At 45.4% G+C, this 14,016-nt stretch overlaps 1 protein-coding gene across 1 annotated transcript in view; it reads right to left on the minus strand.

The window, feature by feature from the left end:
- Nucleotides 1–14,016, minus strand: part of LOC115648684 (disintegrin and metalloproteinase domain-containing protein 20-like) — a 153,517-nt gene that overhangs the window by 39,461 nt on the left and 100,040 nt on the right. The window contains exon 16 of the mRNA XM_030556663.1: nucleotides 4,060–4,243. Within this exon, the coding sequence (XP_030412523.1) occupies nucleotides 4,060–4,243 (184 nt within the window). The remainder of the gene's footprint in view (nucleotides 1–4,059; nucleotides 4,244–14,016) is intronic.

Here is a 14,016-nt window from a genome sequence, read left to right on the forward strand (position 1 = left end):
CATGTTCATTGACGGCCTTGATAACCAAGGAGTTAGGTGAAGGGTGAGAAAATAAAAGTTCGGATTTTTTGGCTGAAATGTAATGCTTTTTTTTGGAGCCTTTACATGTAGGTGGTACTATTGCCAGGGTCTGCCAGATGGTCTTGGTGGGTTTTGGTAAAGCATCATTTACTGGGAAAGTCCCTCGAGGTGAGGCAGTCAAATGAAGAATGTCTAAAACTTATGCTTCAACTCTTGGACCTCCTTTATTGGTATCTATGGGAAATCAGCAATTTTTTTCATCAGCTCCTGATTTCTGTCAAGATTTTGTCAGCCAGAAAAGGTAGGCGAGGTATTATGGCCTCATCTGGAGAGAAGATGCTGATACTTGTTTGTGGAGTGACTTTCTTCTTTGCTCTTGCCTCTTGCTCATCTCCTTCAGTTGAGCTTGTTGAGGAAGAAGAGATGGAGCAAGAGACCATCTCCCCCATGGTCACCACAAGAAAGACTTGGTGCTCTTGAAAACTGTTGTCAATAGGTGGCTCAAGTGTCCCGGTGTGGCCACAGAGGGGATCCATAAGGCATAGGAAGTGGCAGCTAATGCTGCTTATACCAACAAGAAGGGCTGTATTGTCTCTAGGTCCTCTCTTTCCATAAAGGTGTCAGGGAGGTTGTTCCTATGTTGGGAAATAGGGGAACCTTGCACAGAGATTTGGGAATCAGAAGAGAGGGAATCTCAACATCATCTAGAGGGGGAGGTCTTCCTAGCTTGGGTAGTATTAGAGAAGCAGATGGTACTGTAGAAAGATCCAATCCCAGTGACCCTCTTGATCTCGGTACCAACAGGCATTTGACACCCATTAAGAGGGAGATTCCAGCTTGTCTGAGACAATCAGTCTCTTGCATATATCAACTTCTATGGTACCAGATGGATTTGCACAGAGAATGAGTGAGATTCATAATGGTGGAGCCAGCTTTGACAGATCCTGCCTGGTGGAAGTTGTCGCTATAGAACAGATCAACTGCTTTGGAGGTAGCGAAGTATTGCGAGATGCCTGATTAGACTACAGAAGTACTGAAAGAGTCTAGGTCGCCTGTCTAGGTACCAAAAGTAGTACAGGAAGGTCTGTCAATACAGCCTTTCTGTAAGCAGAGTGTTTAGAGTCTCTGCTAGTATAGTTATGCTTAGGTGGTACCGAGGTATGCTTAGTGACCATGGCTTTTTGAAGAGCTTGGAGTCTTACAAGGGCTCCCAGTACCTTAGAAGCTTGGAACTGCAGCAGTACCCAGTCCAGGACATGAGATATCTGATGCGGTTGATTTCTGAGGAGACAGAGGCTTTTTTTCAAATAGGGTCTTTATGAGGAGAAATAGAACTCCTCTTCTGAGGGACCTTCCCAGTACCTTCTGATGTCTTTTGCCATGAAGGTCTGGGACAACAAGGTATGGATGTTAATGGGGAACTACACTTGCTCATAAGAGATTGATGTATGGGGCAGGTATCTTAGCCTGATTCCAAGGTAGGGCAAAAGGAAGTGTTCCAACATAAGGAGCCTGAGCCTAATCTCCCTGTTTTTTTTCTAGCTGTGCTCTTAAAAGTTGAACACATATTGCACTTTTGTGGAATGTCAATTCCCACAGACAGAAAATGTACCGGGAATGCCCGCCATTGTCTGAGATAGATTCCCAGCAGGTGAGGCAGTGCTTGAATCCTGGAGATCCTGGAATATCTTGGTTACAATTTCCAAGTGGAAACTTGTCGGTAGGGAGGAGGGGAAGACGGGAGAAGGACTGGAAAAAATAACCCTCAAATGAAGTAAAAATAAATTACGATATATTACTTTGAGTAGAAATAAATAACTACACTAAACTAAAATAAAGTCTAGAAAATGCTAAAGCTAAGCTTTGGACAACACTAGAAATGTGCATGCTAGAAGCTTCATCTCAAGCTGAGGTGGCTAAGAAGGAATTATTGGTTTGCTTGCACAACTCTATATACCATCAGTATGGGACATGATGTCTGCAACACGTGTGGGCCAGACAAGTACTGGTACTGAAAAATCTCCAATCAAAGGCATGTGGGGTGCACCTGAAGCGAAGGACCCACAGGGCCACTATCTGAAGAAAAAATTATGTTATTTTTAAATTTCCAGGGACTTTTTCCATTTTTAAGGCAGACTTTATAGCACTTTTAAAACACAGCTACAATGAATCTTGAAGGCTTCAGAAAATTCTGCTTTGATGTCACCAATATTCAGACATGAATAATTTAATTAACTTACTTAACCTGAGAAAACAAGTACTATGCATCTAGGAGACTGTATTGTGCAGATAGTCTCAGGTATCAAAATAAAAATACAGTAGTAGTGGACGTATAAGAAGCTAATTAGATGGATAAACTCCTGAATACCCAGCCAATGAAAGAATAACACAGTGCCTAGTCATCCCAACAGTTGTATCTTTACATGTGATGGAACAAATAGACCAGGGGGTGGGCAAACTTTTTTGCCTGAGGACCACATCGGGGTATGGAAATTGTATGGCAGGCCATTAATGCTCACGAAATTGGGGGTAGAGATGCAGGAGGGGGTGAGGACTCCGACTGAGGGTGCGGGCTCTGGGATAGTGCCAGAAATGAGGAGTTCAGCGAGTGGGAGGAGGCTCCGGGTTGGGGTATGGGGGGGTGAGGGTTTTGGGGGGGGATGACTGGTTTGGGGTACAGGAGGGGGGTCCAGGCTGAGACTGAGGGGTTCAGAGGGCAGTAGGGGGATCAGGATCGGGATATGGGGAAGGTGTGAGGGCTCCAGCTGGGGGTGCGGGCTTTGGGGTACAAGACAGGTCTCTGGGCTGAGGTCGAGGGGTTCAGAGGGTGGAAGGGATATCAGGGCTGTGACAGGGGATTGGATCATGTGGGGGGGGCACTCAGGGGTGCAGGCTCCACGCGGCACTTACCTCAAGCAGCTCCCTGAAGCATATCCCCCCTCTGGCTTCGAGGCGCAGCCAGGCTACTCTGTGCACCGCCCTGTCAGCAGGCACCACCCCTACAGCTCCTGTTGGCCAGGAACTGTGGCCAATGGAAGCTACGGGGGTGGTGCCTGTGGACAAGGCAGTGCGCAAAACCACCTGGCCACACCTCCATGTTCTACAGAGAAGCTGGGGGGAGGGTTTGAGCTGGAGTGGGGTCATGCTGGCTGCTTCCTAGGAGTTGTGCAGAGCAGAGCAAGCCACCGATCCCGCTCCCCAGCTGGAGTACCAGAGCAGGGCAAATCCCAACCCTGCTTACCAGCGGGAGCGGAGGGCCGGATTAAATGGTTTGACAGGCAGGATGTGGCCTCTGGACTGTAGTTTGCCCACTCCTGAAATACAGCCTAGATGTGGGGAGGGGTAGCTCAGTGATTTGAGCATTAACCACTTAAACCCATGGTTATGAGTTCAGTCCTTGAGGGGACCATTTAGGGATCTGGAGCAAAATCAGTACTTGGTCCTGCTAGTGAAGGCAAGGGGCTGGACCCAAGGACCTTCCAGCTCTATGAGAGACACTTGAGGATTTTGTATCTAGATTTGTAGTTCAAACCCAGGCAGAGAAGGCTTAATTCAAGTCTAACTATACTCAGAGCATGTTGCAAGATCAACTTTTTTGGGAAAACATTCTTCCTGAAGAGTACTGTCTTTTTAGTCATGCTCTAGCATATACTGAGCAAATGAAGATGGATTTACATAGCTTAGCAACTTCAGGAGGGAAGAAGACATCTAGGGACAGATTTTTAAAAGTATTTAGGCCCTGAGGTGGAATTTTCAAAAGTGCAGAGAACCCCAGGATTGTGACACTGACCCCTACTTACCATTTCTCCATCCACCACACAAAAGGAAACAGAACATCTGCTGATCTTTGTAGAGAGTTAAGCTGGTCTTCTTCAGCTGCTTCTGGATGAGAACAGGCTGTGCTTATAGATATCTCTAAGCTCTTTCCAGTAAGAGAAGGGAAGAAAACCTGTACTGGGGAAGAGGCGTTCAAGGCCTTCCTCTCCATTAATCTCTATTCCTCCCCATTCACAAATCTAACTATACTTACTACAGTACCTTGTTGTCACCACATGCTGTGCCATCTCCCACTGAGCCAACATCCACCGTGTCTCTCCCACTATGAAATTCTGTACCCCAACACAAGATATCATCAACTGGGGTTTGAACTATGGACCCAAGACTTTTCATCTGAGGTATTTTTTTAACATTAACACACTGCAGTCTTCCACACAAGACATCGCTGAAAGAAAAAAAATAAGGACAGTTGCTTAAAAATTTATACAAGATTTGAAGAACTCTGTGTGAGAGTTGTGGTATGTTTTACTATGGAAGAAGCAAAGTCTCTCCCATAAATCTTTTCCAACACCCATTCTCTGTGTGACTTGTTAACCCCAGTAATGTTCCATCACAATTACTGATCATTCTGAACCAAATACAGCCCTTCGTAGCAATCAGGAGCTCAATGTTGCAGCAGCAAGGTACAGAGGTGATAGCACAGCAATATGAAAGGCTGCTTCTGCAGTACTCCTAGCCTGATGCCTAAGAATAAGGAATTGAGTTTGTGTCCTGAATTTGGATCCTATACTGTAAGTCTACTGTTCTACCAGCAGCCCTCCTACCCTCTGTAATTGCTCCAGTATGTATGAATGAAAACTGGTAGTTTTCTCATTTCTATTGGAGTTCTCACTGGCTCTATCATGGTTGTCCTGGTTCAAATCTGAGGGATCAAATCACTATGGTAGGAAACAATATAGTTCAGCGTGAAAAAGGCTAATATCATTCTGGGGTGTGTTAACAAGAGAATTGTATTTAAGGCATGGGATTAATTCTTCTGCTTGACTTGGTGAAGTCTTGCCTAGAGTATGTGTCCAGTTTTGGGAGTCATACTTAAAAAAAAGATATCGACAAATTGAAGATTCCTGATTAGTGGGAGGAAGTGATGGCAGGCATTGCGTATGGCTCGAACTTCTAGGACATTTATGTGCAGGGAGGTTTTGGTTGAAGACCATAGCCTCTGGACTGTGTGATGAGACATGTGTGTGCCCCACCCTGTGAGGGATGCATCGGTAGTCATTATGAGGGATGCAGTGTCCTGGAGAAAGGGGACTTCAGAGCAGAGGTTGGAGGGAACTGTCCACCATAGTAGAGAGCCTTTGACTCCAAAAGGTATGGAGAGAGGCTTGTTTAGAGTGTGCACAATCGGTCTGTAAACCGTGGCCAACCAAGCTTGGAAGCACTTCATGTACAGGCATGCATTTTGGACCATGAAAGGGCACAAGGCCATGTGACCTAGTAGTTGTAGGCAGTCTCGGGCAGTGACCTGGGGACTGTTGCAAAGTTTTGTGGCCAGTAGTTTTATGGTGTTGAATTGGTCAGGTGGGAGAGATGTTTTTGTTTATTTGTAGGCCAAGAGATAGGAAATAATCGATGGTGAGCCATGTGAATCTGAGAGCTTCGTCGAACGTTGAGGCTTTGAGGAGGCAATCATCAAGGTAAGGAAATATTATGACCCCTTGTTTCCTGAGGTAGGCTGTAACTATGGCTAAGAGCTTGGAAAAAACATGGGGGGCAGTGGAAAGTCCGAAGTGTAGAACCCTGTATTGAAAATGTGTCAAGCCGAGGTTAAAATGAAGGAAATGTCTGTGGGCTGGATATATAGTGACATGAAAATAGGTGTCCTGTAGGTCGAGGGCTGAAAACCAATTGCTCTGCTCCAGTGCTGGGATGATGGTGGTGAGAGTAACCATCTTGAATTTTTGCTTTTTGATAAATTTATTGAGCTGCCTGAGATCGAGGATTGGTCACCATCCCCCAGTTTTCTTTCCTATTAAGAAATAATGGGAATAGAAGCCCTTCCCTCTGTGTCATTCGGGCACTAGTTCCGCTGCTCCCAACTGAAGGAGATGTTGTACTTCTTGGAAGAGCAGTGGCTCGTGAGAGGGACGGGGAGGGTGAGTTGGTGAGAGGCAAGGAGAGGAAGGGAATAGAGTAGCCAATTGTGATGACCTCTATAACCCACTTGTCGCTGGTAATGCTCTGCCATTGATGGGAAAATGGTCGTAGGTGGTGTCCAAAAATAAGTACATGTGGTGTATGCGCTGAAGTGGGAATGTTGTTTTCTAGGTCCTAGACCAAAATTTCAAATCTGTTTATTAGCTGGAGAGGGTTGAGGCGTTACTGAAGAATTGAGACGATGACGCTGGTATCTGGCTCTCTGGCGTTGCTGTTGTTGCTCCTGTGTGCTATGGAAGTGCTGTGTATATGTGGGGTAGCATGGACAGTGGTAAGGTTGAAATTTATATTGTTGCCTTTTGGTCGTAGCGGTTTGGATTCCTAAGGACCGAAGGGTTGTCCTTGAGACCTTCATTGAATAAAGTACGTCATTTGTGGTGGAAGCAAAGAGTTTGTCACCATCAAAGAGAAGATCTTCAATGGTACTCTGGACCTCTCGAGGAAAGGAAGAGGAGAGCCATTAACCTTGGCGCATGACCACTGTTGTGGTGGTGGATCTTGCTGCAGTATTGGCTACATCGAGGGCCGCTTGAAGAGCGGTATGTGATATGATTTGTCCCTCAGAAACTAGAGCTGTCAATTGTTGCTTCTTTTCTTCTGGAACGTCATCAATAAAGTCCATTAAATTGTTATAGATTTGTGGTCATATTTTGCAGGAACTGCAGTATAATTAGCAACATGAAATTGTAGTGTTGAAGATGCATATACTTTACGTCCAAGGAGGTCCAAGCATTTACTGTCTTTGTTGGATGGGGTGGAGCGGGAATACTGCTGTTTGGCCCTTTGGTTGGCTGCATCTACTACCAACGAGTTTGGTGCTGGATGGGTAAAGAGGAATTCAGAGCCCTTAGAAGGGATGAAATACTTGCAATCTGCTCATTTACAGGTAGGTAGGCTTGTAGTGGGGGTCTGCCAGATGGCCTTAGCAGGCTCTAAAAGGTCTGTGTTGACTGGTAATGCAACCCTAGAGGAAGAAGAGGGCTGTAGGATGTCCGTTAACTCATGCTGTTGTTGTTCAGGGACCTCCTCCAACTTTCAGAGGGATAGCCGTGTTAGTCTGGATCCGTAAAAGCAGCAAAGAATCCTGTGGCACCTTATAGACTAACAGACGTTTTGGAGCATGAACTTTTGTGGGTGAATACTCACTTTGTCGGATGCATGTAGTGGAAATTTCCAGGGGCAGGTATATATATGCAAGCAAGCTAGAGATAATGAGGTTACTTCAATCAGGGATGATGAGGCCCTGTTCTAGCAGTTGAGGTGTGAAAACCAAGGGAGGAGAAACTGGTTTTGTAGTTGGCAAGCCATTCACAGTCTGAGCTGATGGTGTCAAATTTGCAGATGAACTGAAGCTCAGCAGTTTCTCTTTGAAGTCTGGTCCTGAAGTTTTTTTGCTGCAGGATGGCCACCTTAAGGTCTGCTATAGTGTAGCCAGGGAGGTTGAAGTGTTCTCCTACAGGTTTTTGTATATTGCCATTCCTAATATCTGATTTGTGTCCATTTATCCTTTTCCATAGAGACTGTCCAGTTTGGTCGATGTATGTAGCAGAGGGGCATTGCTGGCATATGATGGCATATATTACAGTTGGTGGACGTGCAGGTGAATGAACTGGTGATGGTATGGCTGATCTGGTTAGGTTCTGTGATGGCGTCGCTGGTGTAGATATGTGGGCAGAGTTGGCATTGAGGTTTGTTGCATGGATTGGTTCCTGAGCTAGAGTTACTATGATGCAGAGTGCAGTTACTGGTGAGAATATGTTTCAGGTTGGCAGGTTGTCTGTGGGCGAGGACTGGCCTGCCACCCAAGGCCTGTGAAAGTGTGGGATCATTGTCCAGGATGGGTTTTAGCTGGGGACTGTATGTGATGGCCAGTGGAGTCCTGTTGGTTTCTTTCTTGGGTTTGTCTTGCAGTAGAAGGCTTCTGGGTACATGTCTGGCTCTGTTGATCTGTTTCCTTATTTCCTCGTGCGGGTATTGTAGTTTTGAGAATGCTTGGTGGAGATTTTGTAGGTGTTGGTCTCTGTCTGAGGGGTTAGAGCAGATGCGGTTGTACCTCAGTGCTTGGCTGTAGACAATGGATCATGTGATGTGCCCGGGATGGAAGCTGAAGGCATGAAGGTAGGCATAGCGGTCGGTAGGTTTTCGGTATAGGGTGGTGTTAATGTGACCATCACTTATTTGCACCATAGTGTCTAGGAAGTGGACCTCCTGTGTAGATTGGTCCAGGCTGAGGTTGATAGTGGGGTGGAAGCTGTTGAAATCATGGTGGAATTTTTCCAGAGTCTCCTTCCCATGGGTCCAGATGATGAAGATGTCATCAATGTAGCGTAGGTAGAGAAGGGGCGTGAGTGGACGAGAGCTGAGGAAGTGTTGTTCCAGGTTGTTCCAAGTGTTGTTTACAACAGGTGTGTTGTAAGCAAGACACGAGAAGTCATTCTTCCACTTTACTCTGCGCTGGTTAGGCCTCAACTGGAGTATTGTGTCCAGTTCTGGGCACCACATTTCAAGAAAGATGTGGAGAAATTGGAGAGGGTCCAGAGAAGAGCAACAAGAATGATTAAAGGTCTTGAGAACATGACCTATGAAGGAAGGCTGAAGGAATTGGGTTTGTTTAGTTTGGAAAAGAGAAGACTGAGAGGGGACATGATAGCAGTTTTCAGGTATCTAAAAGGGTGTCATCAGGAGGAGGGAGAAAACTTGTTCACCTTAGCCTCCAATGATAGAACAAGAAGCAATGGGCTTAAACTGCAGCAAGGGAGATTTAGTTTGGACATTAGGAAAAAGTTCCTAACTGTCAGGGTAGTTAAACACTGGAATAGATTGCCTAGGGAAGTTGTGGAATCTCCATCGCTGGAGATATTTAAGAGTAGGTTAGATAAATGTCTATCAGGGATGGTCTAGACAGTATTTGGTCCTGCCATGAGGGCAGGGGACTGGACTCGATGACCTCTCGAGGTCCCTTCCAGTCCTAGAGTCTATGAGTCTATGAGTCTATGAGGTCAGCCATAAAAATATTGGCATATTGTGGGGCCATGCAGGTGCCCATAGCGGTGCCACTGATCTGGAGATATATATTGTCATCAAGTTTGAAATAGTTGTGTGTGAGGATAAAGGCACAGAGCTCAGCAGCCAGTTATGCTGTAGCATCATCAGGGATAACAGTATCCTGACAGCTTGTATTCCATCTGTGTGTGGGATGTTTGTGTAGAGAGCCTCTACATCCATGATGGCTAGGATGGTGTTTTCTGGAAGGTCACCAATGCATTGTAGTTTCCTCAGGAAATCAGTGGTGTCACGGAGATAGCTGGGAGTGCTGGTGGCATAGGGTCTGAGTAGAGAGCCCACATATCCAGACAGTCCTTCAGTGAGAGTGCCAGTACCCGAGATGATGGGGCGTCCATGATTTCCGGGTTTGTGGATCTTGGGTAGTAGATAGAATAACCCTGGTCGGGGCTCTAAGGGTATGTTGATTTGTTCCGGTGTTAGTGTAGGGAGTGTCCTGAGTAGATGGTGCAGTTTCTTAGTGTATTCCTCAGTGGGATCTGAGGGAAGTGGCCTGTAGAATTTGATATTGGACAGTTGTCTGGCAGCCTCCTTTTGGTAGTCAGACCTGTTCATGATGACGACAGCACCTCCTTTATCAGCCTCTTTGATGATAATATCAGGGTGGTTTCTGAGGCTGTGGATGGCATTGCATTCTGCATGACTTAGGTTATGAGGCAAGATATGTTGTTTTTCCACAATTCCTGCCTGTGCACGTCGGCGGAAGCATTCAATGTATAGGTCCAGACTGTCATTTCGACCCTCAGGAGGAGCCCATGTGGAGTTTTTCTTCTTGTGCTGTTCGTGGGAGGGTACCTGTGTATCAGTGTGCTGTTCAGTGTTGTCCTGAAAGTATTCTTTGAGTCGGAGATGGCGAAAGTAGTTAATTCTCAAGTTAATTCTCAATTCACTGGCAACTCTTTTAAAAAGGTCTTGAAACTGTGAGAAGGCATCCAAAGATGTTGTGGGAGGGGAAAGTAAGGTTTCTTCAGGCAGTACCTCTGGGTCTACTGGAATAGGAGCAGGATGTGATTTATCCTGCAATTGTGACGGTGCTGCCTGGTGTCTTGCATCAGTGGCAGGTTCGTTAGCTGGTGGTGCTAGGCAGGTGTTGCGCCTGGTTGAGGTGGAGTAGCGAGTGTGTTCTCGAGGATACGATGCCCATGGGGCCCAATATTGCCACAGCAGTGGGAAGGGCATAGGTGGTGCCATCCAGGGGTTCACACACCATGGGGCAGGATCCTGACAGTAGAATGAGGTAATTTTTCTGTGACCTCTGTTGACAGGGGTCTGAGGATGGGAATCTTGATATGGTGAAAAATCCCCTTGCGGTCCAGCTTCCATCCAGACCCTGAGTCAGCCGTTGGAGAGAAGTAGGCATTCAGGAGGGGTGATTGCAGGATAGGTGACACGAGGAGGTCCCTTAACTGAATAAACTGCAGTGCTGAGGCTCCTGTGTGAGGTGAAGGCTGTGCAGGAGGAATCTGCTGTGAGGAAAAATTCCTCTGCACCAGTGTTTTGAGCCTTGACTCACTACTGGCCAACTCAGTGGGTATCGGTGCTGGTGCTGGGAGATCAATATAAGCCTGCGGGGGAGTCAGGGAGGTCCTGAGAGGGAAGGGATTGCTCAGTGGTTTGAGCATTGACTTGCTAAACCCAGGGTTGTGAGTTCAATCCTTGAGGTGGGCCACTTAGGGATCTGGAGCAAAAATTGGTCCTGCTAGTGAAGGCAGGAGGCTGGACTCAATGACCTTTCAAGGTCTCTTCCAATTCTAGGAGATTGGTATATCTCCAATTATATTTATTATGTGACGGGAATGGTGCCAGAAGAGAGGCAGGCAACTGGAAGCCTGAAGCCTCAGCACCGGAACTTCCACAGCTGCAGGTGGGTTTTGCACAGTACCAGAGGAGCCTGGTGCCTCAAACGTGCTCAAGCAGGGAAACACTGGGAGGGATGCGGTAGACCTGCCTGGAGAAATCTTATCCTACAGGGTTTCCTTTGTGAATGACAGAAGGTGCCTTTTTTTTTAATTCTTCTTGTGGTTCTTTGAGGTGGGGGAGGGGGGGTGTTTGAGGGCGCTGTGGCGGGCAGTGGAGCTGGAGTCAGCACCTGGGTCTGAAACTTATCCTAGGGATTTCTGAAGGAGGAGCAGTTTCAGTCTAAGCAACCTGTCCTTCCGTTTAATGCAGTTGGGACTGTCTCCCCCAAACATTTTATACATTGAGTGGCCATCTGAGAGGGGGAGAGGCTCCTTGCAGGTAGAGCAGTGCTTGAAGCCTGGGGAGCCAGGCATGTCAGAAGCGGCTGCGGCTGACAGGAACGAAGAAAAAAAATTTTTTTAAGAGAAAAAAGATAGAAAATGGTAACTAACTACGACTAACAACAAACAAACTAGAAGGGTATTTTTAACAAGAGGAAGAAAGTTCTTGAGCTCCGTCTCGGGCCGGGGATGGTAGAGAAGGAGCTGAGGTGACTGGCCACGCATGCATACCATTAAGGTATACTCAGAGCAGGGGAGCAGGCTCTGCGCATGCGTGGCTGGTACGAGTACTGCTGCAAAAATCTCCGAGTGAAGGCACAGAGACGCACCAATACAGGGACGTCTCTCAAAGAAGAATGTGAGGATGTTTTACTCAGGATATTTCACAGAGGAATTGTGTTCTCTAAGCATAAAGTGAACCCTTCCCTTCTCTTTTAACAAATAAAAGCCTTTAAGAAAAATGTATATAGTTGGAAATGTTATAAACCTTTTGTTTATTTCTTACAGGTTGAAATGGCAAACATCTCTATAAAATGCATACTTGTAAATATGTTACCTAAATGCAAAGCTTCTAATATAATTTCCTAATATCATTGCTATGTCAAATGTTGTATGTACCAGAATGGAATTTAGTACCATAAACTAATAAACTGATTAATAATACAAGAAGCCATTTAAAGTATAGAATATTTATATAGGTGAGGGATTACTTAATTGTTTAACAGAACATAACAAATCCCTCACCCAACTCAGGACGACAAAAAGGATCATTTCTCCAAAATTATGAAGAATCAACAATTTCTTTAATAACTATTTAAGCTACAAGAGCTTTCTTTAAAATACTGCATTTCAAAGGGTATGTCTACACTAAGGGATTATTCCGTTTTTACATAAACCGGTTTTGTAAAACAGATTGTATAAAGTCGAGTGCATGTGGCCACACTAAGCACATTAATTCGGCGGTGTGCGTCCAGGATTGCTAGGCAGAGATGGCGTTCACCTTTTGAGGAGGGGAAAGACCCTATTTGCACACAGACTGGCTAACCTAGTGAGGAGGGCTTTAAACTAGGTTCGACAGGGACAAGTGAGCAAAGCCCACAGGTAAGTGGGGAACATGAAGACCTGGGAGATGGGTTGGAAACAAGAGGGAGCGTGGGCTATAATGGCAGAGAGAAAGGAGGGTCAGGGCAAAACTGGGAGGCAAGATCAAACCAGTATCTTAGATGCCTATATACAAATGCGAGAAGTATGGGTAATAAGCAGGAAGAACTGGAAGTGCTAATAAATAAATACAACTATGACATTGTTGGTATCACTGAAACTTGGTGCGATAATACACGATTGGAATGTTGGTGTGGATGGGTATAGTTTGCTCAGGAAGGATAGACAGGGGAGAAAGGGAGGAGGTGTTGCCTTATATATTAAAAATGTACACACTTGGACTGAGGTGGAGATGGACATAGGAGACGGAAGTGTTGAGAGTCTCTGGGTTAGGATAAAAGGGGTAAAAAACAAGGGTGATGTCGTGCTAGGAGTCTACTGCATGCCACCTAACCAGGTGGAAGTGGATGAGGCTTTTTTTAAACAACTAACAAAATCATCCAAAGCCCAAGATTTGGTGGTGATGGGGGACTTCAACTATCCAGATATATGTTGGGAAAATAACACCGCGGGGCACAGACTATCCAATAAGTTCCTGGACTGCATTGCAGACAACTTTTTATTTCAGAAGGTTGAAAAAGCTACTAGGGGGGAAGCTGTTCTAGACTTGATTTTAACAAATAGGGAGGAACTCGTTGAGAATTTGAAAGTAGAAGGCAGCTTGGGTGAAAGTGATCATGAAATCATAGAATTTGCAATTCTAAGGAAGGGTAGAAGGGAGTACAGCAAAATAGAGACAATGGATTTCAGGAAGGCGAATTTTGGTAAGCTCAGAGAGCTGATAGGTAAGGTCCCATGGGAATCAAGACTGAGGGGAAAAACAACTGAGGAGAGTTGGCAGTTTTTCAAAGGAACACTATTAAGGGCCCAAAAGCAAGCTATTCCGATGGTTAGGAAAGATAGAAAATGTGGCAAAAGACCAACTTGGCTTAACCATGAGATCTTGCGTGACCTACAAAATAAAAAGGCATCATATAAAAAATGGAAACTAGGTCAGATTACAAAGGATGAATATAGGCAAATAACACAGGAATGCATGGGCAAGATTAGAAAGGCAAAGGCACAAAATGAGCTCAAACTAGCTATGGAAATAAAGGGAAACAAGAAGACTTTTTATCAATACATTAGAAGCAAGAGGAAGACCAAGGACAGGGTAGGCCTACTGCTCAGTGAGGAGGGAGAAACAGTAACAGGAAACTTGGAAATGGCAGAGATGCTTAATGACTTCTTTGTTTCGGTCTTCACTGAGAAGTCTGAAGGAATGTCTAACATAGTGAATGCTTATTGGAAGGGGGTAGGTTTAGAAGATAAAATAAAAAAAGAACAAGTTAAAAATCACTTAGAAAAGTTAGATGCCTGCAAGTCACCAGGGCCTGATGAAATGCATCCTAGAATACTCAAGGAGTTAATAGAGGAGGTATCTGAGCCTCTAGCTATTATCTCTGGAAAGTCATGGGAGACGGGAGAGATTCCAGAAGACTGGAAAAGGGCAAATATAGTGCCCATCTATAAAAAGGGAAAGAAAAACAACTCAGGA

The sequence above is a fragment of the Gopherus evgoodei genome, chromosome 1, assembly GCF_007399415.2.
Source record: "Gopherus evgoodei ecotype Sinaloan lineage chromosome 1, rGopEvg1_v1.p, whole genome shotgun sequence".
In the NCBI taxonomy this organism is placed as follows: domain Eukaryota; kingdom Metazoa; phylum Chordata; order Testudines; family Testudinidae; genus Gopherus; species Gopherus evgoodei.